At 53.1% G+C, this 25,444-nt stretch overlaps 1 protein-coding gene across 1 annotated transcript in view; it reads right to left on the bottom strand.

Annotated features, from left to right (window-relative positions):
- Window positions 1-14,339: 14,339 nt before the first annotated feature.
- The window catches only part of VWA5B1 (von Willebrand factor A domain containing 5B1), a 54,760-nt gene continuing 43,655 nt past the window's right edge, over window positions 14,340-25,444 (bottom strand). Inside the window, exons 16-23 of the mRNA XM_032495345.1 lie at window positions 25,057-25,258; window positions 24,270-24,584; window positions 22,519-22,656; window positions 19,933-20,064; window positions 17,803-17,877; window positions 17,100-17,169; window positions 16,359-16,476; window positions 14,340-14,834 (exon numbers count right to left, since the gene is read on the bottom strand). Coding sequence (XP_032351236.1) covers window positions 14,340-14,834; window positions 16,359-16,476; window positions 17,100-17,169; window positions 17,803-17,877; window positions 19,933-20,064; window positions 22,519-22,656; window positions 24,270-24,584; window positions 25,057-25,258 — 1,545 coding nt within the window. The remainder of the gene's footprint in view (window positions 14,835-16,358; window positions 16,477-17,099; window positions 17,170-17,802; window positions 17,878-19,932; window positions 20,065-22,518; window positions 22,657-24,269; window positions 24,585-25,056; window positions 25,259-25,444) is intronic.

Genomic DNA, 25,444 nt, shown 5'->3' with positions numbered 1-25,444 from the left:
TGCTGTGAGGGAGTGTGATTTGGACCCTTGCGGCTGCATCACCCTCTTATCTGATTTCCAGATTCCAGAGATGCTGGCTTTGAGGAAGAGAAGAGTGCTCACAAGCACAGACTTTGTGGTCACACCTGGCTTCAAAGGCTGGTTCTGCCTTATGCTAGCTGGGTGATCTTGGACAAAGAGCTTCCACTTTCTGAGGCTCTGTTGCCTAATGTGTAAAATATGGACAGCACTATCCATGCCTTGATAAGCTTGATGTAGAGATCACGTGAGAAATTGGACATCGAAGCGTCATCCTCTGAGCCACCATGAGTTATTATAATCATGCTAATAAATCTCTACCCAGATGATGACTGCAAACCTAAGGAAGGCATTTGCATTTTATCATGATATTCTTGCAAACTTCCACTTCTCTCCCCGTCCTCTGGAGATCAAGTTCTAAGCATGAAGTTGAAGGTAGATGTCACTGGGGGCCCCTCTACCCGCTTTTTGCAGATGGGAAAATGGAGGTCCATGCAGGTCAGGCGACTTGCTCCTGGCCACAGAGGTAGTTGGCAGAACCAGTGGAAAGAATCAGGTTCCCTTTCATAATGCCACATGGCCTCCTGGGCACAGTGCAGTGAGTCCGGCCGCTGCTTCTGTCCAGAGCCAAAAAGAAAAGACCTGAGGGGCTGTGGGTTAGTTTCTGGGAAGATGGATTGGGTTAGTTCTCTGTGGCCCCCAGGGGGAAACAGTAAAGCTTAGGTGCTAGGAACATAGATTCTGGCATCAGACAGGTGAAATATGAGTTCTGACTCTGCTACTCGCCACTGCTAGGAGCTTGGCCTCTGAGAGGCACAGTTTATTCACCTGTGCAGCGGAACTAATGGAAAATGCTGCCTCAGTGATGTTGTGAGTCCGTAAGACAGCCAGCGGCAATGTGTATGATGACATACTTTGCTCCTTTTGCAAATGGGACTTTAGTTCCGTGTCTATGCATACGCTAAGATGTTGAGTGAGAAAGTAAAGAGGTTATAGCACAGCCAGGAATAACCAAAATTGTGTGCAAAATTGTATGTGCAGATTTCCAAGGATGGAAGGAGCTGCCTGTGTGATAGTGAGCTCCTCATCACTGGAGGTAAGAAAGCCCTTGGTGTGGGTGCCCCTGAGAGGATTCAGGCATCTGCTGGAGAAGTGGACCAGCACCTCTGCCCACTCTCTCCCTTCTCAGTTCCCTGGTTCCTGCTCACCGGGGCGGGGGGGGGGGGCTCTGTTTTCCAAAGCAGCAAGCAGCCTGCATGGTAATTACTTTTGGACTTATTAAGCATAATTATCCCCTAATCGCATACAACCAGCAATTACTATGGCTGTTACCAGGGGCCTACCCATGCAGTACCGCCCGCAGCCCTGGGGTCCAACACCCAGCTGGGGCCTGAGGTGGAGCTGGTGCTCCCTAATGTGGGTTTGGGGGCTCGGCTGAGATGGGGCTGCTGCCTCCCCCACGGTGCTCCTTTAGCCTGAGTACCAGGCTGGTGAGGAAGACGCTCAGACATACCAGCCCCAGGGCCTTCCTTCCAAGTACTCCCCATCCTGTCATGCTGGCCAGGCCACCCTACGTTTGCCAATGCTGCTCCCTTCTCCTGAGACTCGCTTTCTGTCTTCTTATTTCCCTTCCTTCCCTCTAACCAACTACCCTCTCTTCTTCCCTTCCTTCAAATATTTTTGAGTCTCTTTTCAGTTCCTGGCACTAGTCAAGGTACTGGAGACACAGCAGTGGGGGAGGGGAGAAGGACAAAATCCATGCTTTCATGGAGCCAACTTTCTTCTGGGGAGACGGAGAAGCAAAGAACAGTGTAGATAAGTTCTGGAGCATACCAGAAGGGGCTGAATGCTGTGGAGGAATAGAAAGCAGGGTGATTAGAATGGAGGTTTTCTTTGTGGGCAGAGAGAAATTCACAGTTTTAATAGAATGGCCATGGTAAGCTTCATGAAGAATGGGACACTTGAACAAAGACTTGAAGAAGGCAGTGGACTTAACAGTGATGCTATGTGGGGAAAGACTGATCCAGGAGGAAGGAACAGCTGGTGCAAAGGACCTAAGGTGGGAACAGGCTTGGGGTATTTGAAGCACAGCGAGGAGGCCAGGATGGCTGCAGCAGAGGGATCAAAGGGAGAGAAGTGGGGGAGGAAGTCAGCGCCTGAAGAAGGAAGTGGAGGGTGGGTTGCGTAGGGCCTCGTGGGCCATTTTAAGGATGTTGGCTTTTCCTCCGAATGAAACATCTGCACAGAGGAGTGGCTTAATCCAACTTGTATTTTTATATCTCTTCTCTGTCCACAGAGAGACTGTGGTGATGGGGGGTGGGAACCCAACTGGGAGGTGGTGTTGCAGCAACCTGGTGAGAAATGACTGGGGCTTGGGCTAACATGGCAGCCCTGGAGCTGGGAGGCATGGAAAGATTCCAGAAGTTTGAGAGGACAGGATTCCCTGATGGGCTAGATATGAGGTGTGAGAGAGAGGCAGCAAAAATGACTGCAAGGTTTTTGGCCTCAACAGCTGGAAGGAGGGAGCTGTCACTTACCGAACTGGGGAAGACTGCGGGGCAAAGCAAGTTTCAGAGGGGAGGGCTGATGTTCGGTTCCAGGCATAAGGGCATGTTTGATTCTGGACATCCAAGAGAAAGATTGGTCAGTGATTCAGAGGAGACAGGTCTGGCTGGATTGTGCATATGGCAGGCCTCCACACACAGATGACAGCTGAAGCATCCAGATCCTATGTGCTCATCTAGTGAGTAAGCGAGGACGGAGAAGAGGCCTTGGGTCTGAGCGCTAGGGCCCCTCCAGGGTTGTGGGATTGAAGCCAGTAAAGGACTGAGAAGGAGCAATCAGAGAGGTAGGAGGGGAATCCAAGGGAAGAAAGGGATTCAAGAAAGGGAGGGGAGAGGGAGCTTTCACCTCCACATCTTTGAGGCACTAGATTTTGCTTCTAGCGCTCTGCTACTTCTGTCCTTACTCCCCTCCGTCAGTTTATCCCCTCTCTCCTCCTCACCACTCCCCCTTTCTCTTTCCCTGTCACTTTCGGTGTCTTTCTCTGTGTGTCTCTCTCTCCTGGACTCCTTCCCTGGGACTCTCCCTCCACACCTCCCCGCTCATCCCCTGGCGGCGGGGGAAGGCTCTGGGGCTCGGAGATCCCCCGGCAGCCGCCGGCACATGCCAATCTCCCCGTGTCTCTAAACCGCTTGAGGGCCCCGTGCCGCGCCTCCTGCCCGCGTAATGCGCTCTAATATTTATTTACATGCCTTTCAGACTATTATTTATTAAGGTATCGCTGCCTGTGAGCGAGCTAATTGCTCTTAATGTGCCCCCTCCCTGTTCCCACGGCGACACCTTTGTGACAGCGGAGGCGGCGCCGCAGGAGCGGGGAAACCAAGGACCAGCGCGCGGAGGGTGCCGGGAGTGCGGGTGCCCGCGAGGGCCGGGGGCGCGGGAAGTGCGCGGTCAGGGCGCAGCGGGGACGTGGGGAGCGCGGGGCTGGGGGGGGGGGGCCCGGAGCCAGGGCGCGAGAAGCGTGCCTGGAGCACAATTTGGAGTGGGGTGGGGGTGGGGATGTGAGGGTCCCTGAGCGCGAGGGGACCCAGCTAGGGGTCTTGGAGCAGGTGAGGGACCTCCGGCTGGAGGGGCGGGGCAAAGGGACTTGGCTGGGGGTCTTAGAGCAGGTGGGGGACTCTGAGCGCGAGGCCGGGTGGCGGTGAGGTTCGAACCGGCTGAGCTTGGGCCTCGCGTGGCTCGCTTGCTCGCCTGGCTGTGGGCGGACAGAATGACGATCGCGAGGCCCCGGGAGGGGGCCGTCGCCTCCCCCACCCCACCCCACCGGGCGTGGGCGGCGGCCTCGCCTCGCCTGGTTTTCCCGACGTCAGCAGCAGCCGCTGAAGCCGGAGGGAGCGGTTTAATTGGCAGGATTTTGGGTTAAGGACAGATGTGGCTTCACTAAGTTTGAAGGCTGGGCGCGCGGGGGCGGGGGACAGGGCTAGGCGGAGCGCGGAGGGGAGCCCGGAAAACAGACTGAGAGAGACCCCGGCTGGCTCCCCTGGAGAGAGGAGACAGAGACAGGAGTGGGTGAGATTGGGAAAAAGAGGGGCAGAAAATACAGCTGGGCAGAAACAGGCGCGGGATGGAGGCTGGAGAGGCAGCCAGGACAGGGGCGCTGCCGGGCTGGCTTCTGCCTTCTGCCAGGTGGAGGCGCACCTCTTTCTTGCCTGGAATCACCCCCTCCCTGTATTAGCACAGCCCTGTCCCAGGCAGCTGTCTTCATTGAGAGGGGGGCCTAACTTGAGAACATTTAGTCATTTAATTTTATCACTGGTACCGTGAGTACAGTGCCAGCTCCCAGGCATGGTTGTTGTTACCCTGAAAATTCTCTCCCAGATGGGAATTGCAGTTTAATAAAACCCAGGGTACTGTGCCCTACCCCGGCCCCTGCCACCAATGAAGGCTGATTTAAAGCAGCTGTGCAGAGGCCTCTTGGGTCCTCTTCTGAGCTGCAGTGGGCCAAGTGCATTTCTCCCTGTGAACACCACTGAGGCAGGTGATTTTCCAGGTGGGCAAACAGGGGCTCTGAGAGGTGAAGGGACTCCCACAGCTAGTGACAGGCAGAGGCTGAGGGGAGAGGCCAGTGCAGAAGCTCATGCTTTTCCCACCACCTGGGGCGAAATCTCTGATGGTGGCTATAATTTTATCAGGCCCCTGGCCTGAGGGACGCTGTTGTGGTGGCTGCGGAGCTTTCTGGAACTGAATCCGATCGATTTTCCTGGTTGGTTGTTGCTGGAGGCTCAGGGCTTGCTGTGTGCCCGGCACGTTCCCCAGGCTCCCAAAGCTCATTTCCCCAACCCTGGCCCAGATGTGGCCATGCTGGACTCTGCCACCTGAATGCTGGGAGCCTTATGGCCCAGGGGAAGACTTCCTGTCTCCAGGACAGCTGGCACAACCTCATGGAGGCTGGGAGTGGGATGGGGACAGTCCCCACCACCCTTTCATCCTGGAATGTTCTGGAGTCTGAAATCAAGATGTTAAACTCAGCAGCCTCAGAGGTGGAGGGAACCTTGGGAATTATACAGTCCACCACACAAATGGGGAAACTGAGGCCCAGAGTGAGGGAGGGACTTATCTAGGGGTACATAGTCTACATACCCGAAATGACCTCTGCCTTCACTGAATAATTGTTGGGAGGTGTGGGTGGCCCCTCCCCCATCTCATTTTAGCATCGGGGGGTCTAGGTTTTACTACAGAATGGGGAAGGGGGCAAGATTTGTTTTCTGTGCACCCCAGCCTTCTTTCCACCCCGTCTCACCCAGTGCTCTCTGCTGCCCTAGGACCCGACTTCCCCAGTCACCTGTCTCTAGTCCTCACCTGCACACACATATTTCCCAGGGGCCTTTCTAAAGACATTATCTTAGAGTAGCTGCAAAATGGGATCTTTAGACCCAACAGGAGCAGGTTTGGGGGACTGAATGACCTTGGTCCAGGCCCTATGCCTCCCTGGGCCTCAGTGTCTCCATCTGTAAAGTGGGGATAGGGTGGACATTTGGAGGTTCCTAAGCACCCTTTCCAGCTCTGACATCTCAGGACTGCCCACAATAGGAGCAGCTGGGACCTGGGTTCCAGGCCAGGGCCCATCTGCTGCTTCTCCTCCTTGGGGCAGGAGAAGGAGCAGGTAAGGGGGAAGAAACATCCATCATAAGCAGAGAAAACGTGGCAGAGATATGAATGGCTTGCTTGGGAGCACTCAAACGCTGTCTCTGCTCCTATGTCACCTTCTCAGGAAGTCCTCTCTAACTGCCCCGGGATGGATGGCACCCTTTCTACCCTGTTGTTCGCTTCCCCCTAGTACTGCAGCATTTTTCTGCCTCACCTTTTACCCTAATATATGTTTGTTTGATTTTGTGTTTCTTGTGTCTCTTTCCACAAGAACATCAGCCCCATGAGTGCAGTGTTACGGATTTAAGTGAGTCTCCCCCGCCAAAAAAGTATTCATATGTTTAATTCCTGACCCTTGGTATCTCAGAATGTGACCATATTTGGAGATAGGCTCTTTACAGAGGTAATCAAGTTTAAATGAGGTTATTAGGTGGGCCCTGATCCTTATAAGAGGAAATTTGGAGGCAGTCACATACAGGGGGCGGATGCCACATGAGAATGTGGGTTATGATACCACAAGCCATGGCACTCCCAGAAGCTGGGAGAGAGGCCTGGAACAGATCCTTCCCTCGGCCCTCAGAGGGAATCAACACTGCTGACACCTTGATGTTGGACTTCTAGCCTCCGTAACTGTGGGACGATACATTTCAGTTGTTGTAGCTCCAGGTCTGTGGTCCTCTGTCGTGGCAGCCTGAGCAAGCTGATAGAGGCAGGGACTTCGTTCTGTTCACTGCTGTATCCTCAGTCTAGAGCAGGGCCAACATTTCGTAGGCAACACAATTGATCGTTCTTGAATGAATGAACCTTGGTTGTGACACTCAGGGGTGAGGGCCACCTCTTGGGTGACAGTGCAGACGGAGCAGAGGCCCTGCAGGAGGAGGGGCAGAGATGTGGTGCAGACAAGGGGGTCTGGTGTCTTCAGTCCCTTACAAATCTCACCTGCCCAGTTTCTGTTCTTCCGTCCCAAAGTGGTGATCTTTTGCCTGATCAAATCCTGTCTTTCTCTTGCCCAATGTGCAAAGCTCGTGGAACTTGGGGGTATCTCAGATCCCTGCCTTGGGGAGTGGGAGGAGAGCCACCTCTGATCACTGTCTGTGAACATAGCCCTAAAACAGGTGCTACAGGAGCGACACCAGAGTTACCTCAGAGAGTGCGTGGTCTGGTGGAGGACACGGAGCCCTATTTGGGGAAACGCCTGGTCTGATGGAGGAGATAAGATCTGTGCCCTTGCGGAGCCTCCAGTCTGGTGTGGGGACACAGCCCCTGTCCTGGGAGAGACCTCCAAGTGTGACTGGGAACTTCCAGTCTGATGGGGGAGGCTCAACACCCGTATGGACGCTGACAAAATATCCCATAAGGAGCTGCTGCTGGGAGGCTTGGGGAGGCTTCTTGAAAGAAGTGGGTTTACACTGAGTTTGGGGAAGGAGGGGGTTCTATATGGTGGGGAGAAGGAGGAGTGGGCAGAGCAGGGAGGGACCAAGCCATCACCTCTCCTTTCCCATCCCAGGTGAGCTGGCCTGGTGTCTGGATACACTGGTGAATATGTAACCAGCACAGCCTTTCAGTGGGCTTCCTAGCCATCACGAATCACCCATTTTTAGGAGAAAAAAAGACTGTTGACGGGGACAGGAATAGCTTCTAAAGCCTCCCTTCATTCCTGCTGCTCCTCTTTTCTGCAGGCCCTGGGTCTGGAAGGCAGTGCATGCCCACAGCGCCCTCTGCTGGACAGTGTCAGAACAGGCTCTGCGTGCCAAGGCTTTTGTACAAGCAGCCTGGTTTCCTGCTTGGTGGAAGACATTTTGAACCCAGGAATGAATGATGGGCAGTGTCTGGAGGTCAGTGTCTGGGAGGGTCCATATCTGCAACCTGGAGGATCTTGGAGCTTAAGAGTAGTGTAGAGGGAGGATAGTTCCGCTTGGGGTGACTGTGAGAGCCATCATAGATAACTTCCCCTAGATCTTATTGGGGGCTCATCAGGAGCTGGGGTGGCCACCACCCTGAGTTTCCAGGACCCCTCCTCCACCCCGGGCATGGGAGGACCGCCCCCGCCCCCGGCAGATTACCTATGTCCCTCTATATGGTAGATGACATGTGTCCCTTTCTTCCACCAACCTGGCATCTGGGGTGGCTGGACTTTGGGTGCGTGGTCTGGATGCTTCCAGGAGAGACTGGTGACTGGGATATTGTAGGTGACGTTCAGATGGGAATGAGGGCAACTGCTGCTGGATGGCTGAACGAGAGAGCTTGGCAGAGCTAGGCCGGGACTCAACTTAGTATTTTCTCCCCTTTTCAGACCTGGATAAAGATTAATTGAGCGTAAGGAAGCTCAGGTTTCCCAGGGGGCCAGCAGTGCCTTGGAAGGGAAAGAAGACCCAGGAAGCTCAGAGACCTGAACCACTGAGCTCACTTTATTCTGTCCTTTTACAGAGTTCCTGGGGAGAGCCTGAGTTCCTGCTTTCCTGAGTGTGTTTTTCATGGCGAGAGGGGTGAGGAGGCCCTATTGCCATCCCAGCAGGATGCACGTGTGTGCGTGTGTGTGTGTACCCCCCCCCCCGCCGCCCTGGGCTTTTGCAGGATGCACAATGGGAGAAGAGGACAAAGCAGTAGGTTGCAAGTTCCTTACAAAGGTGGAGCGAGTGCCCAGCTCATGTGCTAAGGGGACTTCAGTTCCCCCCAGCAGCCTAGAGCTGTGGTGGGGGTCAGAGGAAGGGGTTGTCTGTCTTAGTGAAAGCCATTACCAGCTGAAAATCAGCCATATGGGTCGCCTGTGAACAGTATTTCTATTGCCCATTTAATCTCAGCCTGTCAGCTCCTAGAATTGTTTCCATTAGGGGCTGTTAGCACGTTGAGGGGATGGTTTTGGCCTCTTGGGAATTCCTATTTTGGTCAACTCTTCCCCATGAGCACTGCAAAAGGAAGATTGATTTTAAGGAAACAAGGCAGGCTGCTAAAAGATTTCCCAATGAGTCTTATGTTTAATTTTGGGGGGTCAGTCTGTGCAGATTCTAAGACAAAATGGTAGCCGGGGATGATTTTCAAATAAATGTATTTTTGTGGGACCACTAATTGCTTTGGAGAAAAATCTGAAATGTGGAAAGCGGCTCTGCAGAGATGCTGTAGCAGGTGCTGGCGGTGCCTGGCCGTATCCCCTCAGCTCATCTCAGTTCAGTGCACACGAGCTGGACACCTGCCAGCACCTGTCCTCTGTTAGGTGGCTTTCTCTAGCTGCAGAAGTCAGCTCGGCTGGTGCACCCATGGCCAGCCAGAAATGCCAAGGAATTAGTGCCCCTGGGAGGGACGCTCAGCCAGTGGCTGAGTGGAGCTGGTGCACATACACCCTATTCCTTCCCTGTGAGCTCTGAGATGTGTTTCTACTCTTGTTTTTAGAGTTCCCCAGGGGAACGAAGTTCCACGCCCCTTGTAGTTACCTGGTTAGTAACATGCCCTCTGTGGGTGTCTGTGTAGCTAATTCAATTCTTGGCTTGCCTATTGTGTTTCCTAGAATGACATGAATACACTGTTTGCACTGAATACTTATCTCAGGCTTGCTTCTGGGGAACTACTGTGACCAACTAGTCCCGATTTTCCTGGGATTGTCCCAGTTTTAAAACTCTTAAGTCTCACATCCTGGGAGCACCCCCTCCTCTACCCCAGGCAACTGGGAGACTTCTGGTCACCTGAGGGAGAACCCAAACCAAGACAGATTAACCACACTGAGGCAAACAGATCACTGAACCACTCATTTGAAAGGCAAGTATCGGCTTTGAGAACAGTAGAGCGGACACGTTATAATTTTGTCACATCATCAGTTTTGACAGTTTTTATGAGCTAAAAGCCTGTAAGAGGACAGTAGCTACCATTTACAAAAAAGCCATTCCTTTGAGAACAGACACACTCATACAGCCCCAGGGTACGATTTGCTAATTATTTGTGGACTTTAGATGGCTGATGTCCAGGATTCCATGATGTCTGCAGAACTGGCTACTGGGCAGAAAGGTGACATGTATTCCAAAACCAAGAAGTGTCACAGGCACCATGGGGACATTATGGGTGAGCAGGCAAAGGAATGGGGTAGCATGTTGTAGGCACTTGAGGCTCTGAGGGGGACAAGCACCGGCCATGCCGCTTGAGCCAAAGCCACCTGGGCAAATAGTGAAGCTCTACGGCGGGTGTGCCCACACTCAACCACATAGAGACGAGGCGCTTTGCCTTGGGAAGCGGCTGTAAGCTCAAGACAGCTGGCTCCAAGCCAAGGAGATGTGCAGCATGAACAGGAGAAATATCACTTCGTCAGGTCGCCTGGGAGGCAGTGGTGTTGAGAGGCTGGGGGCCGGGGGGGACATGTGGGTCAGGGAGCTCCATAGTGGGGGCTGGAGGCCTGGCCGGGAGATGCTGCCAAGCTCCTGACCTTAGGACGGAGCCCTGCAGATCAGATTATCCAGCTGCAAAATGCCACACACGCCCCTGCCCTGGTTATTTTTACACTGGCACCACGGAGCCTGCTATAGCCGAGGAATGTGCCCATTTTGGTTGTTGATTTCTCTGGTCCCTGCTAGACTGGTGGGGGGAAAAAGATCTTCTGATTACCATGGCGGTGAGCACACAGCCTGTTTCCTGGGGTCACAGAGCCCTTCTCTTCCCTTTCCCAGGACACTAAGGATGCAGAATGCGTTTGTGTCTGGGGTCCACATATGTTCCAATATGCAAGTAGTGAGAGGCAGCATTTGGACTCTGCAACGACGGGTGGTGGCGTGTCACACAAGTTCCAGCCCAGGCAGGTGAACAGGGGGTGCTCAATCCCCCGGGGCAGGCTGCATACAGATCGGGGAGACCCCTCCAAATAAGAGTGGGGACGGTTCAAAACTTAGAAGAAACTTCCAGAGACCTTTCTGACAGCTGGAAAGGAAGAAGAGGAACCCCTGCTTTCTCAAACATCTGAGGAGCAGGTGGAAACCCACCAGCAGTTAGTCCTGGAACCAGCTACTCCATTCATCGGTCGCAGTGGTGGAGGACAGCAGATGCCACTGGTTTGGCCCACAGGCAAGGGACAGGTTGGGAATATACAAGCGCTGACTGGAAATTGATGCTATTTACAAGTCCAGTGTAAGTCTGCTTACGTGTGGGGCCCAGTTTTTCCGGGATCTGGAGTTGGTCTTCTCAGCGGAAGGGGACTCAGAGAGAGGGCTCTGCCTCTGTGTGTAGCAGCAGGTTGGACCCTTGGGGGACTTTGCTGCAGGGACTCCCGCTGCTCCGCTGGACAAGGAGGCCACAGCACGAGCTCCTGCCAGAGCCCCACGCTGCTTCCACTCTGGCCACAGGGGTCAGCTTGACTCACACAACGGTGAGTGTCAGGAAGTTCAGGGCGGACTTCAATGCCAGCGGTGCCTGAGGCCACACCCACAGATGGCAGGACCCCAGGGTGGGGGTGTGGCCAGTCAAGACACACCCCGCCTGGAGCACCAGGAAATTCACAAAGCAGACAGCCTTCAAATACTTCTCACCAAGCTCCAAAAAGCTCCAAAGAACACCACCTAATATGTTTACTACACCACCCCAGTGTGCCTGGCATCCAGTCGGCTCTCAGTAAAGGCTTTTTGAATGTCAGTGCCCAGAGAACTCGAAGGGAGATCTAGACCAGCATTTTCCCAACTGAATAACCTGGGGAGAAACACCTTCTGAGTCACCTCGTGGAGACTGGCAACGCTCATTTATATATTCATGGGACCGAGTTGCCCTGACTTCAAGAAATCTGTTTTCCTAGTGTTTCCCCAACATATTTGCCCTTGGGGTAGTTTCTCATGAATTGCTAATTCACCAAGAAACATCAACCAAGAAGTAGTGCTGGACATGCTGATCTAGAGTAACCTCATCATTCTACCAAAGATGAAATGGGGCCCAGAGAGAGCCAGCAATTTTCCAGGAGTCACACAGCACACTAGTGGTGGAGTTTAGACCGACACTTAAATTCCCCAGCTCTCAGTTCAGTGTTCTTTCCACTAAAGGCCACGTGTTGTTGGACAGTGCCGTTAAGCATTTGTACCCTCCTGATTCTTCAGCCAGGCAGGGCATCAGTGTCCTTCTGCGTGACCTAAAAAGCAAAGGCCCAGTTAACAAAGAATCCGGATTCATCCAAATCAATCCCGAGTGCAGGGGCAACTCTTCATCTACTTGAGAACCTTTGGAGCTAACCACTTGAGCTTCCACGCATGTGCTTATGACCTAAGGTTCTTCTCTCTTCCTTAAAGCCAGTTCCTTTGGACCTCGGCTTGGCAGTCCTGGAGGCACATTCCTGAGACTGCATGTCCTTTCAATATCACTGAAGTTCTTTAAGAATATATCTCTTATCCAGATGTCCCCCAAAGCCCTTCAGTTATCTGAAATCAAGGACTTGTTCCTCTTCACCTTGGGGCTCTGGGCAGCATGGAGGTCAGCAGTTGCTTGTGCATCCAAGTTGTCCAGGGCTCCAGCAGCTGCTGCTGGGGCAGGGTCTGAGAAGAGGGGGTGAGCCCACTGTCCTGCTGGGCTTCTCAGTTCCTCCTTCCAGGGGTTCTTGCAGCACTGGTTTTACACTGGGCAGGCAGCAGACCACCTTGAGCCCTGGTCATTGTCCACACTGAGCTTGGAGACCCAGAATCAGGCTAAGCAGGAAGCTGGCCAGCCCAGTCCAACCTGGTCATGGTAGAAGGGGAAGGAGACCCAGAAAGCACATGGGACTTGTTCAAGGTCACACAGACAATCAGAGCAAGTCCATGGTCACTAAGAGGGAAACACATCAGAGACAGAGAATCTGGGAAGATCAGAGCAGGGGAACCCCCCACCTCCAGCTCCAGGGCCCCCAGAGAGGAGAAGCCCCTGGCCCACACTAGTGTCAGGCGTGCCAACTCTCACCCTGACAATATTTCCATTCATGGTGGGCCCAGAAAGGGCTACTGCTACCTCCTCCAGCTGCAGCTGGGCTGCTGGCTGCAGTTTCAGGAGTGTCATGTTGCGGGGCAGGGAGGTGTGCGGGGAGGTGACGAGGTCTGGAGCAAGGGTCTCCTCCCTGTTGGTGTGGGTGACTGCCTGGCTGGGTTCCTCCCCAAAAGGGGAATCTGAAACAGAAAAGCCAACCAAGCAGCTGACAGGATTTGCTATTACGACTCCAGCGCCTTCCCCTCCTGGCTTTTGGGGGGGAGCCTCGGAAGGGCTGGGGAGGTAAAAGCCCCTCCCCGGAGAGTCTGCAGCACAGCGGGAGGGCAGGGCAGGGCTCTGCACTGAGGCCCAGCCGCGTGCGGGCAGGGTACCACGCCCTGGCGGCGCTGCCTTTCTCCATGCACGATGGGTGTCCTGCTGGGGCCCCTCTCTTTCTCTCACTCCCTGCTGAAGACTGGGCATTTCTTGAGTCTTCCTGAAGCTTCAGAGCCCGCAGCTCCTCCACAGGTGTGTGTGCTCACAGGGCCCTCCAGATCTCCCTGGAGACGGGGGTGGACGGGGGGTGTGGATTCAGTCTGGGGTCCCAAGCTGGTGGGCTTCCTTGGTGAGGTCCAGACCCACCTCCAGGGGAATCCGCAGGGCAGAGGAGACTGAGACCCAGCCCTGAGGGAATCTGAGGCTGCGACACACCTGTCCCCACATGGTGGGCCTGAGAGAAGGAAGGCCCTAGGGGCTCTCTGCTTTGAAGCTTCAAGAGTCTTTCATTTCACTGAAGCTGCCATCCCCAAAGGCACTGCAGCCAAGCACAGTTCTCTATTGCAAAGAAGGCCCCTCTCTCTCAAAGTGTGCTGTGGCAGGAGAGGGCCTCCGCTCTCCCAGAATGCAGCTGGCACAGGGCGCCTCTCTAGCCCCTCGACACAAGTGGATAGAGCTTGCGTTATGTAACTCCTGCAAGCGCGTGAATTATTAACGGTATCCTCTGCTTTCTCCACTGACTTCTGTGACCATGTCTCTTCTTTGGGGACTATTTTTGCACAGACTGCAGCTTAATTCTAACACCTCGGCTTGCAGGTGCCTCCCTTCAGCCTGCCCACCACCTCTTCTTAGACGGGAAGTCACAAAGAGTCTACAGACCAATACTAAAATATACGAAGGGTTTCCAAGCCAAAATAAAAGTTCCCCCTGGTGATTCTTGTAAAGTGCAGAGGAGAAAGGTTCTCCAGGCAGTTTGTAAGTGGGATTCAGGGTCCTGCACGGTCACTGGGGAGGCAAGTGCCTCCCTCACAGTGCAGCTGGCAGAGGTGGTCTCCCCAGGCCTAGAGGCGAGCTCACAGGTCTGGTTACTTTCAACCTTTGGGTCTGCTCAACCACCGTTTATTTGAGGGGGCACTGTCCATGTGATCTTGTTCCAGGGAGAACTCAGGCTTAAATTGCACCTCTCTCCTGATTCCCCAGTGGCAGTAAACCCCACGGCTGCCCAGATGTCTGAGCAGAAAGGAAACTGAACCTTCTAGAGGCTGAGTGCAACCTTACCCATGTACTTTACAGGTGGGGAAACTGAGACCCAGAGGGAGGCAGGGGCTGGCCTAAAATTGCACAGTTCGGTGATAGCAAAAAGTTGGCATTGAACTCAGGCCTCCTGATTGCCAATCTAGGGCTCTTTCTAACAACCGATATATTGGCTACAGTTTCAAGACCCCTCACAGACCCGCAGGCCCCCTCCTCTTTCCCGCTGCCCCAGCCCCTCTCACCACCCTCCACTACACATAATTCGGGTTATAGCAGAGCATGTTGAACTCCAAGTTCTCGTCCCAGTGCCGCAGGAGCACGAACAGCTGGCGGGCGGCAGCCTTGAGCATGCCCCGCGTGCGGCCCTCGGGCACCTCCTGCTGCTCCAGCCACGAGTTGGCCTTGGCGGCCACCAGCTCCCATTCAACGAAGTAGGAGGCTGAGCTGTGCTCCAGCCACGCCAGCGCCACCACCGTGGCCCACAGCTTCCCCGTGTGCTCGATCACAGCCCTGGGCTCCCAGCCTGGCTTGCCCTCGGCCAGAGGCTCCAGGGAGATGCTGTCACAGGACAGGTGCCGAGGTGAGGGGCTGGTGCCCATCTGGGGGCTCGGGGGCTGGCGGGTGGTGAGGGACACTCGGTGGCAGGTGAAGGGTGAGGTCCACTTGAGCTTCTCCATGGGGATGTGGATGGCCTTGCAGAAGGCTTGGTTGAGCAGGAAGGCTCCAGAGGCCAGCTGTAGAGACACCTGTGTGTGGGGGAGCTCCTCAGTGGGCCTCAAACTTTTTAGCCCGTGGAGCCCCAGGCCACGCCCAAGGCAGGATGCACACAGCCCACCCGTTCATCTCCCTCAGCTTCCCCTGCCAACCTGGGGGATTTGCGGGCGACCCAGCCCAGCTGAGCACCGCCTTGCTTTATCCCACTAGGACTTCCAGCTGATGAGTTTCCAAGCCCAGCTCAACACCTTCACTCCAAACCTGTCTCTTAGCCTGGGCAAGTGGGCCCAGCTCAGCCACTGGGACCGTCTACCGCCACCCATAGTTTCTGGGCAGCTTACCTCCCTCTTCCTCCCTCTGCACCAGTTTCCAAGTCCCAACTTTCTAAACAGTTCTGCAGTCCACCATCTGCCACCACATGTGGTCCCTGCTCTACTTTTCTCCCCCTCCTCCCCCCACCCCCGCCCCATCCCCACTCCATCTTTTCTGCATCCTGGATGGTCTTTGTAAGTCATAGGCCATGATACTTTTTGGAGGCCATAAGTTCAGTGGTTTCAGTTTTCTCCCAGCATAAATCCAAGCTATGATTTCCAAGGCACTGATTTATCTTTGACTTTCCCCTCTCAAGCCCATTCTCAAGCTCCCAAGCTTTCTCCTCTGTAGGCTGTCGGCCATTAACTCTTTATTCTTCAGTTCTTGACTTAGCCATCGTATTCCTTAAGAAGTCATGCTTCATTCCTCCTTGACCTCAAGTCTGAAGTAAGTGTCTCCCCCCTTTTCCATGCTTCCCTCTCCCAAACCCGACCTCTCCTGTCACAGAGCCCAGCAATCAGAATTTCCTGGTTCCTTGTCGGTGTCCCCACTAGACAGTGTGGTGAGTTTATATGTTCACCTAGTTCAAGGTTGTTTCCCAGGGTCTAGCGCTGGGCCTGGCTCATCAAACACATGTTGAGTGAACACGTGCATCCTACTTGGTCACCTGGGATATTTGAAAATTCAAAGTGACACTATGCATTTGGGTATGCAGGGACTGGAGCTGGGCAGAGAAGCTCAAAGCGTGTCCCTCCTTCTAGCACCTTCTAAGCCCCAACCCTGCTGGGCTCCAGATATGGCAGAGCCAGGCTCGCTTGGTCCTCAGTTCAGACTCACTCACTCCCGACCTGGGCTTCTGACCCTGCCCTGCAGGCTGGGGTGTCTGCAGAGCCACTTGCTAAACATGGTGCATGTCCCAAGGATGTTCATTTTACTCTCTTGTGAGTCATTTCAAGGCTTATCTTTATGTATTGAAAAACAGACAGACATAGGTGGTGGAGTAGAATGCAAAATTCCTATGAATTTTTAAAGCGAAGATGGCAGATTGCAGAGAATTTTTGTGGTGCTGGCGCAGGTTTCTAGCAACATTCCTAGACCCTGGGTGGGGGACTCAGGCAAACTCCCTCTGCCTTGCTGGCTACGTGGGTGAGAAGGTCTAGGTCCTCTGCCCTTTGTGGATAGGGTATGGCGGGCAGCCCCTGTGCTGAGTGTCGGGGCTAGGGTCTGAGGTCTGGGGCACTCACCAGTGGGATGTAGTCGAAGCTCTGGCTCCCCGGGACTGACTCTGGAACCTTGGTCAGTGGCTTGCCCAGGAAGCCCCTGGCCGCACGTGTCAGCAGCCTGGACTTGTTGAGGTTCAGCCTGTGTGGATGGAGCCAGGGAAGAGTGGGCACAGCTGCCCTGGTAGTGTCCCTGGTCACCCCCTCTCCCCCTCCCCCCAGCCCACTCAACAGCCTCAGAAATTCAGGGCCAGAAAGCATCTGACAGATGGCTTCCTTCCATCTCCTCATTTGACAGCTGGGGAAACTGAGGTCCGGGGGAGTGCACTTCCCCCATATCACTCAGTGAGTTAGCAGCAGCCTGGGTGAGGAGCACGGTAGAGTTCTTTTTAGGACCCTCTTTTTTGGGGGGACAGGTGGGTAGTTAATTTTACTTATTTATTTTTAGAGGAGGTGTGAACCCAGGAATATGCTCTTTTGAGAGCATATTCTTATTCAGTCCAGTGGTCAGAGAGTCTGATGCTCGCCCCCCAGGGGTACCTGTATTTGCAAACAAACCGTGGGCCTAGGGGAGAGGAAGCACATAGGAGAGGGGTTGGCAGTGGGATCCTTGAAGGCAGTGATAGCTCTGGGCCAGGGGCACTTCTTGGCACCCTTCAGATTGTTCATGACAGGCTGGGCCTGCCTTTGGCCTTCTAAGCCAGGAACAGTGCTGGGAAAACCGGGGGCGGTATAGAGCAGAACCCCAGTGGAAATCTCACATACCTGGATCCAAAGAGAGTCTCTGAGGCCTTCAAGGAAGAAAAGGTATTGGTGGCCAGACTGCGCAGGGGACCTGGAGAGCCACAGAATGACAGTTAGGGCCTGACAGATGACCCTGTCTAACTGCTTACTGCCCAGAGAGGGAAAAACAGAGGCCCAGAGAGGGGCAGGAGCTTGCCTACATCCTTTGGGATCTGACTTAGTGATCAGGCTGCATGGATGTTTGGGACCCAGTTGGTATGGGGAAGGGTGAAAATATGTGGGTCTGAGCGTAAAGAACCAGGTCTCCGAGTTCGCTTGGCTGGCAGCCCCTGGCATCTCCTGGAGGGTTACCTGTAGGGATAGTGACAGCTTTACATCCTCCCTCATCCCCAAGTAGGGACAGTGAGTTTCCTCAGTGGGCACATTGCTGGAGGACCCTAGGCAGAGTGAGGTGGTAGAGTGGGGATAGGAACTGGGAATTGACAGGCCTGATTTCAGGCCTAGCTCTGTCACCCACTTGTTGTGTGACCTTGGGCAAGTCACTTCATCTCTCTGAGTCCCAGTTTCCTCATCTTTAAAGTGAGGATACTCTGATTTATGTTGCATGGGGCTGTTTTGAGGAATAAATGAACCACTGAGGACTTTGTTGGGTTAAGACCCTCCCTTGGCCCAATAATCAATCACTATTTCAATGAAAGAGAGAACTGGCAGGCTGCGCCCTCACCTTCAGAAGGCGTGTACTTCTCGTGGCCTGGAGATGCGGTCTCGCTGAAGGGCGCCGTGGAGCTTTCCTCCACATCTACAGCAGAGGAAGCCAGTGAGGCCTGAGCTCCCCTCTCCCTCCCCGTCTCTCCTTCATTCTCCCAAAGAGAGGGCTGGTCCAGATTCACTGTACCTGGGGATGTGCTGGCAGAGCAAGTTCAGGGGCCCCACCTGTGCTTGGAGGGGACTTCATCCCCCAGAGATACCACTGCTGCTCCACCACAAGAGGTGAACATGCCTGGGTGCAAATCCCAACTCTCCCAAAGACTAGCTGTGTGACCCTGGGAAAATTACTTTCTTTATATGTTTCAATTGCAAGGATGTTGTAAGGATTAAATGAGATAATACACAGACAGTGTTTAGTGCCTGGCCCACAGTAAGTGCTCAATAAAGTCCTGAGCTATAGACACAGCAGGGAAGCAGGGACAGGTCAGGGGCCTGAGGGTGAGGGTTGGGGCTTAGGGGAGAGATGGGTCCATGCCAGCTCTCCAGAAGACACCACAACATGGCACTGACCTGTCAGAGGGCTCTGAGCCTCAGTCTCCCCATCTGTAAACCTGGCGTAATAACTGCATATTGTTTGTTCAAAATGTGGAATCGGGTTATTATTCACACAATTATTATTTCCAGGGCTAGAGAGGGATGGGCAATTGTTCTAAAGGAATGATCCAAATTACGGAACAAGCTCCATGTACAGATGTGTTCCACAGAGACTCTGTCTTCCCTCTGAGCCCCTTAGTAGCTCTGTGTGGGCAAGAAGCTCTGTTTTACTGCTGGGTGCTTGGGGACAGCACAGGAGTGAACTTGTGACTGAAAGACTGGGGACCAGCAGGCAAAGAGCATGGTGGTTAATGCACCTCCTGGGCTCTGGAGCCAGACATGGCTAGTTCAAGTCTTGGCCCTACTGTGCATCAGCGGTGTGATCTTGAGTAAGTCACTTAACTTCCTGGAGCCTGTTTCCTCATCTCTTAATGCGAAGAAGAAACAAAACTCTCAGTGAGTGTTAGCCATTGTCATGCTTGGGGAGGGAAAGGGCTTGGGATAGACTCAGAGTTTAGAAGTCATACACATTGGCTGTGAATCAGAGGACAATTGGAAAGAAAGGATTTGTGATTTTGATGGAAGCCATCAGCCATCAAGGGCTGAGCTACAGAGAAAGGAAAGGGTAGACCAGAAGTCTTCTCTAGACTGGGGGCCCCAGCTTGGCTCAGGGGTAGAGAAGTTTCCCCTTGGTTTTGGAGGCTCTGAGGGACCAAGGGGTTGGTAGAATCTTTTAATTTGGAGGAGATCCTCCTCTGGATCTCTACCCCTTCACACACTGTTCCTTTTTTTAACTCCTCAATGTCTGTGAGCACTTTCTAATCCTTCATATAAAACGTTGTTAAGATCTGGATGTTGGGGTTGGTGGTGAGGTGGGACCTCTGATGTCTTTCCCATGCACGGAAGAAGGCAAGAGACCCTCACTGTACACGTGAGGGCACATAGGTGTTAGGACTAATGCAGCATTTAGGCTGTCTTTAGTGGGACGAAAAGATGTGCAGACACCCCCGGACACAGAGGGCTAAAACTATCCTGTGAATTAGTGCAAAGTCACCAAATGTCAGATCACAGATCTTCAAGGACCCAAGCTGCAGGCACAATGAAATCAGGTGAAGGTAAAAAGAAAACTTTTGGGAATCCTGGGAGAAGCAGATGGTGGGACCCAAGCAGATGAACTGCCTCTTCGTGCTTTGCTTTGCCCCTTGTTTGTTAGGTTTCCTGGCATTTGGTGCCTGGGGGACTCAGAGGTTGGAGGCAGGCAACAGCCCCTGAGGTTGGTGGACTTTGAAAGGGGAAGCGTGGGCATGTGCGCAGGGAGGCCACGCTACTCGCTGGCTCCCAGCCACTCTCCCAGCAAAGCTGTGCTAATGGTGGCATGACTGGGCCAGGCTGAGCCCCCATCTCAGGCCTTGGAGGGTCCAGGAGGCCTGGCCTTGCTCTGGCCCTGTAAGGCCCCGAGTGCAGACTCAGAGAGAGGCCTCTGGGATCTCGGACACGAGGTTGTGGTGACCCAGGGGCCCAGGCTTCAGAACATACCAGAGGTGGCTCTTACTTAGATTCTGAAATTTGCCATCTCCTGCTGCCGAGTCTTCCCTGAGCGTTGTCTGGGACCGTCTGAAACCGGCAGAAGTGCCCCTCCACTGCCGGGTCAGGACCCGAGAGCTGGCCATCTGCAATGCAGCACCTTCAGGAGGACAAGGAGAAGGGGACAGGTGGGGACAACTGTGCCCATCTTTTGCCTCTTCCCCAGGGCTGGCAGGGACGCTTCTGGTTTCAGTCTGTCCATTATCCAAAAGCGGGAAGACATTGTGGAGGGTAAGACCATGAGTTGTGAAGCCGGAATAATCCGGGTTTGAACCACAGCCCCATCTCTTACTAGCTGGATGGGGTGCTGACCATTCTGAGCCTCAGTTTCCTTATCTGGGAAATGGGGGTAATAATACTTACCTTGCCAGGTAAATACTATTGCTGAGATAATGTTCAGAAACCAGCAATGCTTGCTAGTTAGTTAAAAAGCTGTTTTTTTTCAGGAACACTCCTTCTCCTTTCTCTCCCAGTTTGCTGTCTCAGAAACTGAGGTCCCAGCCCCACTTCCCACAGGCAGGCCCCTCAAGTCCTAGGGTATCACCAACAGTGGATGGATGGAAGGAAGATGAAGTTATAGCACCTTAAAGTGTATTTTGGGAAACCCCACTGTTGGAGAACACTAGTTTGTAAATTGTCCCTTAAAAAACGAAGAATTCTTTTGGAAAATAAGTTTTGAAGAAGCTGCATCCTGTAGTCCATTCTCTGAGCCCCCTGATGAATAGTAACCCCCTAAAGGCTCTGAGCAGTTCTGCAGCAAAGAAAGCTTTGGAGATTTATCTAATCCAGTGGTTGGGAATATTTTTTCCTAATCTGGTATTTCCTGTTTTTGTGCTGAATGGCCATTAACAGGACACAGAACTAGGGTTCTAGTTTCCTGGAACACACTTTGGCTTGTGCTAATCCAGATCTTAGGGGGTGGTGGGATTTGGGTTAAGATATGGGCCTGGTCCCTAAAACTCCCAGACTGTAGCTATGGAAGCAAAGAAAATGGTCAGAGATGGGTGGGCAGGAGAGACATTGGGGATTACCATTTGGGATGACAATGCCCACTGGCAAGAGAGTCTGGGCCACTGGCCAGAACTCGAAACCAGAGGAATTGAGGCAGAGAGGGAGGGTCGTTGAATATTTTTGTACCACGGATTAAAAAAAGGGGGCAGGCAAGAGGGATAAGGAAAGGCACATTTTGTTTCCAAACACAATTCTTACAGGAAGTCTGCTTTAAAAAGAAAAAAAAAAAACTGATGCAAAGGACAGAAAATGTAATTCAGGAAAGAGAAAGTACAGATGGTTCATAAACATATGAAAATGTTTCAACAAAGAAGCTACAGAAATTCTCCAAAGAGAGAGTCTTTCCTCCCCTATCAGATGGGTAGGTTTAGAAAGATAACCAATTTTCCATGTGGATGAGAGTGGCCATCAGGATAAATAACTTTTGGGGGCAGGACCAGTTTGAGAACATACATAGTAATAGTTTAAAACCAGGAAACCCTTTGATATGCAATCTGAGTTCTAAATGTCGTTTAACCCTGAGGAGATAACCAGACAGGTGCACAAAGATGTTCTTTGCAGCAGAATTTACAGTAATCAAAAGGGGGGATAAACAGAGGGTCTAACAGTTGGGCGCTGGTTAAATAGGTTCTGATAAACCTTTAAGAGGCAGCGAAGAGGAGTGGGAGAGAGCAGAGACTCTGGAACCAGGCCGCTGGGATTCAAAGCCTGGCTCTGCCCCTCTCGGCTATATGACCATGGACTAGTTACTTAACCCCCTCTGCCTCTGCTTCCCCACCTGTAAAATGGGGGTAATAGTATCTTCTTTCCAGAGCTGTTTTGAGGGTTAAATGATTTAATATATATAAAGGGCTTTGGAATACCATCTAATTGGCTGTTTGATGATAATTGCTCCCTGCAGTGGGATACCTGTTGCTATTAAAAAGAAAAGATGGAAAGATATTTTCCATACCCATAGTTTGTAAGATATAGCACACATTGGTATGATCCAGGTCATGCAAAATGATCTGCCTTTTAGATTCTAAGTGATGTCATATGATCTCTGTCAAACAACAAGGTCCCTGTATAGCACAGGGAACTATATTCAATAGCTTGTAATGACCTATAATGAAAAAGAATATGAAAATAGTGTTCGATTTAAAAATTTTGTCTTTTGATTTCTCTACATACAGATATCCCTAGAGAGAAGTCTTGCAAGGAATGGTCACACCAAGGAGGTAATTAGCACTCTTTCTGGATGACTGTCAGTTCCAGTCACTTTTATTTATGTCTTTCTATATTTTAGAATTTTCTAGAGTGAGCAGACACCAACTGGAAAAATATTCATTTAGTGGGCAAAAGGGAACAGGATGGTTTTGCAGCCCTCTGCAGAGCCCCTCACCCTCTGGTGGCCAAACCATCTTCTGGGGGCCTTTCAGCTTCTAGGACCTTCCCTGCACCCCTCCCTGCAGGCCTATGCTCCTTTGTATCCCAGTCTCCCTCCTCCGGCCCACTTGGGGGCTGCTTGGCCCTCAGAGGCGCCCTGGCCGTACACCTGCCTTACCGGAGTTGGGGTAGCTCACCACGGTGGGCAGGTAACGGCTCTTGCTTATATCCACAGGGACAAAGGCTGTGTACTTGCTGATAACATTGCAGGCCTTGCTGGTGTGCACGGCGTTCACCTGGTAGCGGCGGCTGGACCCTGCAGAGGGAGAAGCCGGGGTCACTGTGTGGACTTGGAAAGCCCTCCCTAACATGGAAGCTCTGGAAGCTAAAGGGAGGGCTAGATCAGTGGTCCCATCTTTGAAATTAAATAAGCCCTTAAAAGGAAGGGGTTACCAACTTGCCATTAAGGACATTAAAAAAAAAAACAAACCCTCAAGATTATTCAAACCTTCACCATCATTTCATAAAATAAGGACATTTTAATATGAAAGAGGTAAGATAGCTAAGAATAAAAAAAACAGTAACTTTCTTTAAATAACTTCAGTGTTATTTAAAAAAAAGCCCAAATCTCTATGTTTTCTGTATTCTCTATTTTCATTTTGCAGCTGTCTGATGAGAATCTTGCTGGAGGATTTCACAGGTCCCCTGGCTGCATGGGGACCATTGGTCTGGCCCATTGGGACAATCTTGCAGAAAAGATAGAAAGCCAGAGATGGACAGTGGTGAGCACAAGGTCACACAGCAAGTTAGGAATGGACCTGAGATCAGGAGTGCGGAAGATCTGACTCTAAAGCCCAGGCTGGCTCCACCGAACAGGTGAGCAGTGTCTGGCTTGCTGCCGCCAAGGGCTGCATGAGGTGCCAAGGACATGAAGGATGGACAAACATCTTACAAACTGTAAGGTGAAGTGCTCATGGGAAGAAAAAAAATAACGTATATAAAATACAAAAAATGTGAAGTATAAACAATAAAATGCTATAATATAAATAAAGCATAAACTATAGCAGATAATAGACATATTCTGTTTGTATCTCTATCTGTTCTCCAAGTGTGCTCCATCAAGTTCCCAGGAATCACTTAGGAAAGTGTGCCCCAATTTCTGAGCTAAATTAGCCTCCCTACCATCCCTGTTATACAATTTCTTGGATCCTTGTGTTTTTTCTTAATAGCACTTAGGACAAATGCACTCAATTAATTGTGTGTATAGTTATTTGACTAATGTCAGCTGGCTTCCTTGCTAGTTCATGTCAAGCACTCACAAGTAAGGACAGGGATGGTGGTGGCCCCTGCACTGGTGAGCCGAGAGTCTGGCCCCCAGCTAATCTGCACTCAGTAAATGGTGTTGATGGGTGACTGAGAGGACAGATTAGATCTAGGGGGTTTTGTGGGAAGGCAGATGTGGTCCCAGAGGAGCAAGGCAGGTGGAATAGGGCGGTCCTCAAAGTTCTGTCCCTGAAGCCCTACAGCCCTGGAAAGGGAGGAGTGAGGGACCTGGAGCAGAGGGGAAGGAGTGAGGAGTGAGGAAGACAGATCACAGGGTGGGTGGAGCAGCCCAGGGCTGGGAGGAGTGGGGCTCCTGGAGGTAGGGGGATGGGGGCAGATCAAGCAGGGGGTGGAGCCCTGGGCTCTGTGTGTGTGTGTGTGTGTGTGTGTGTGTGTGTGTGTGTTGGGGGGCAGTTGGGGGTCAAGAGAAGCACGGGAGGCAGAGATGGGGGACGGCAGGTGGAGCATTGGGCGGTGGCAGGGCTGTAGGGAGAAACAGGGTTGAAGCCCGGGGAGGTGGAGCCACGAGGTCCTTGGGGGCGGAGAAGGGGTGGGGCTTGGGGGCGGGGCTGTGAGAAGGGGGCGGGCCCATGGCTCGGCGCTCACCTTGCTCGATCTCGTCCTCTCGCTCCGCCAGCTGCTCAAAGTCGCGGATGATGGCGCGGGCCGCCAGCTGGTGGAAGGTCTCGCTCCACAGGTCGGCCTCGCGCGCGCCGCCCCTCTCGGGCCCCGGAGGCCTCAGCTCGAAGCTCACCTCCCACTGCAAACGCTGACTGTCGCGCAGGCCCTTGACCACGGCCTTGCCCAGCACAGGGCCTGGGGTGGCAGGCCTGCTGGGACTGGCCCGCTCCTCGGACTCAGCCAGGGGCTCCCAGTCCGAGGACGTCTCCGTCTCGAAGGCGGAGGGATGATGGGACGGCTCTATGGGTGGAGGGACGAGCGACTGTGATCTGAGCTTCAGGACAGAGGGCCCAACCCCAGGGGACATCATCCTTCCCCAGGACACAGACACCGCGAAGCAAGTACAGTCCCCCACCCCCAGGGAACACATGACTCTTTCCTTCGGAGAGCAGGCGTGGCATGGGCTTGTCCCCAGGAGTGAGGCAGACCCACCTCCCAGGAAGCTGGTATCTGAGGGGGCCAGATAGGGTGGGGTGGGGACACTCTGCAGGGAGGACATCTGGGAGCCTCACAGGCAGCCCAAGGGCCACGTTGATTGAGAAGGAAGGGTTGGTGAGGTCCTCTGGGAGCCATGGGCCGTAGCAGACCGCCCCCACCCCTGAGCTGCTCCCCAGGGACAGGCGTCTGCCCTCCAGCCTGTCATCTGAAGCTGGGTTACTGCCTAGGATTCCTTCCTGTCCCCAGTCAGGTTTTGGAGCCTGTGGCCACTTACCCAGGTCCCCAGGGCTGCGGCTATCTGAGGCAGGCTTCAAGCTGGACCCAAGATCCAGCTCTTTCATTGGGCTCCAGGCCTGGGTCTCCTGGCCTGAGGGCAGGAAGGGCTGGCAGCCTTGGGGCAGCAGAGAGGGCCTGCGGGCCCCTGAACCCCGGAGTCTGAGGCCCTGACCCAGGTCCTGGCCATTGTTCAGCAAGGGCTAAGAATGCAAGAGAAAGGGGAGGAGGCTGAGCTCCTGGTGGCTGGGCCCTGCCCTCCACCCCAAGGCATTGCTCTTCCCTGGGTACCCCAGCTCCCCTGAGCTCCTGGGGGGACTGCCCCCTTAGTACCCAAGGACACATAACCTACTATTCACTACCGATGAGAAACATCAACACAAATAATC

Source organism: Camelus ferus, chromosome 13 (assembly GCF_009834535.1).
Source record: "Camelus ferus isolate YT-003-E chromosome 13, BCGSAC_Cfer_1.0, whole genome shotgun sequence".
NCBI classification, from domain to species: domain Eukaryota; kingdom Metazoa; phylum Chordata; class Mammalia; order Artiodactyla; family Camelidae; genus Camelus; species Camelus ferus.
The sequence above is the reverse complement of the archived record's forward strand: the minus strand, read 5'-3'. Positions and strand labels throughout refer to the sequence as shown.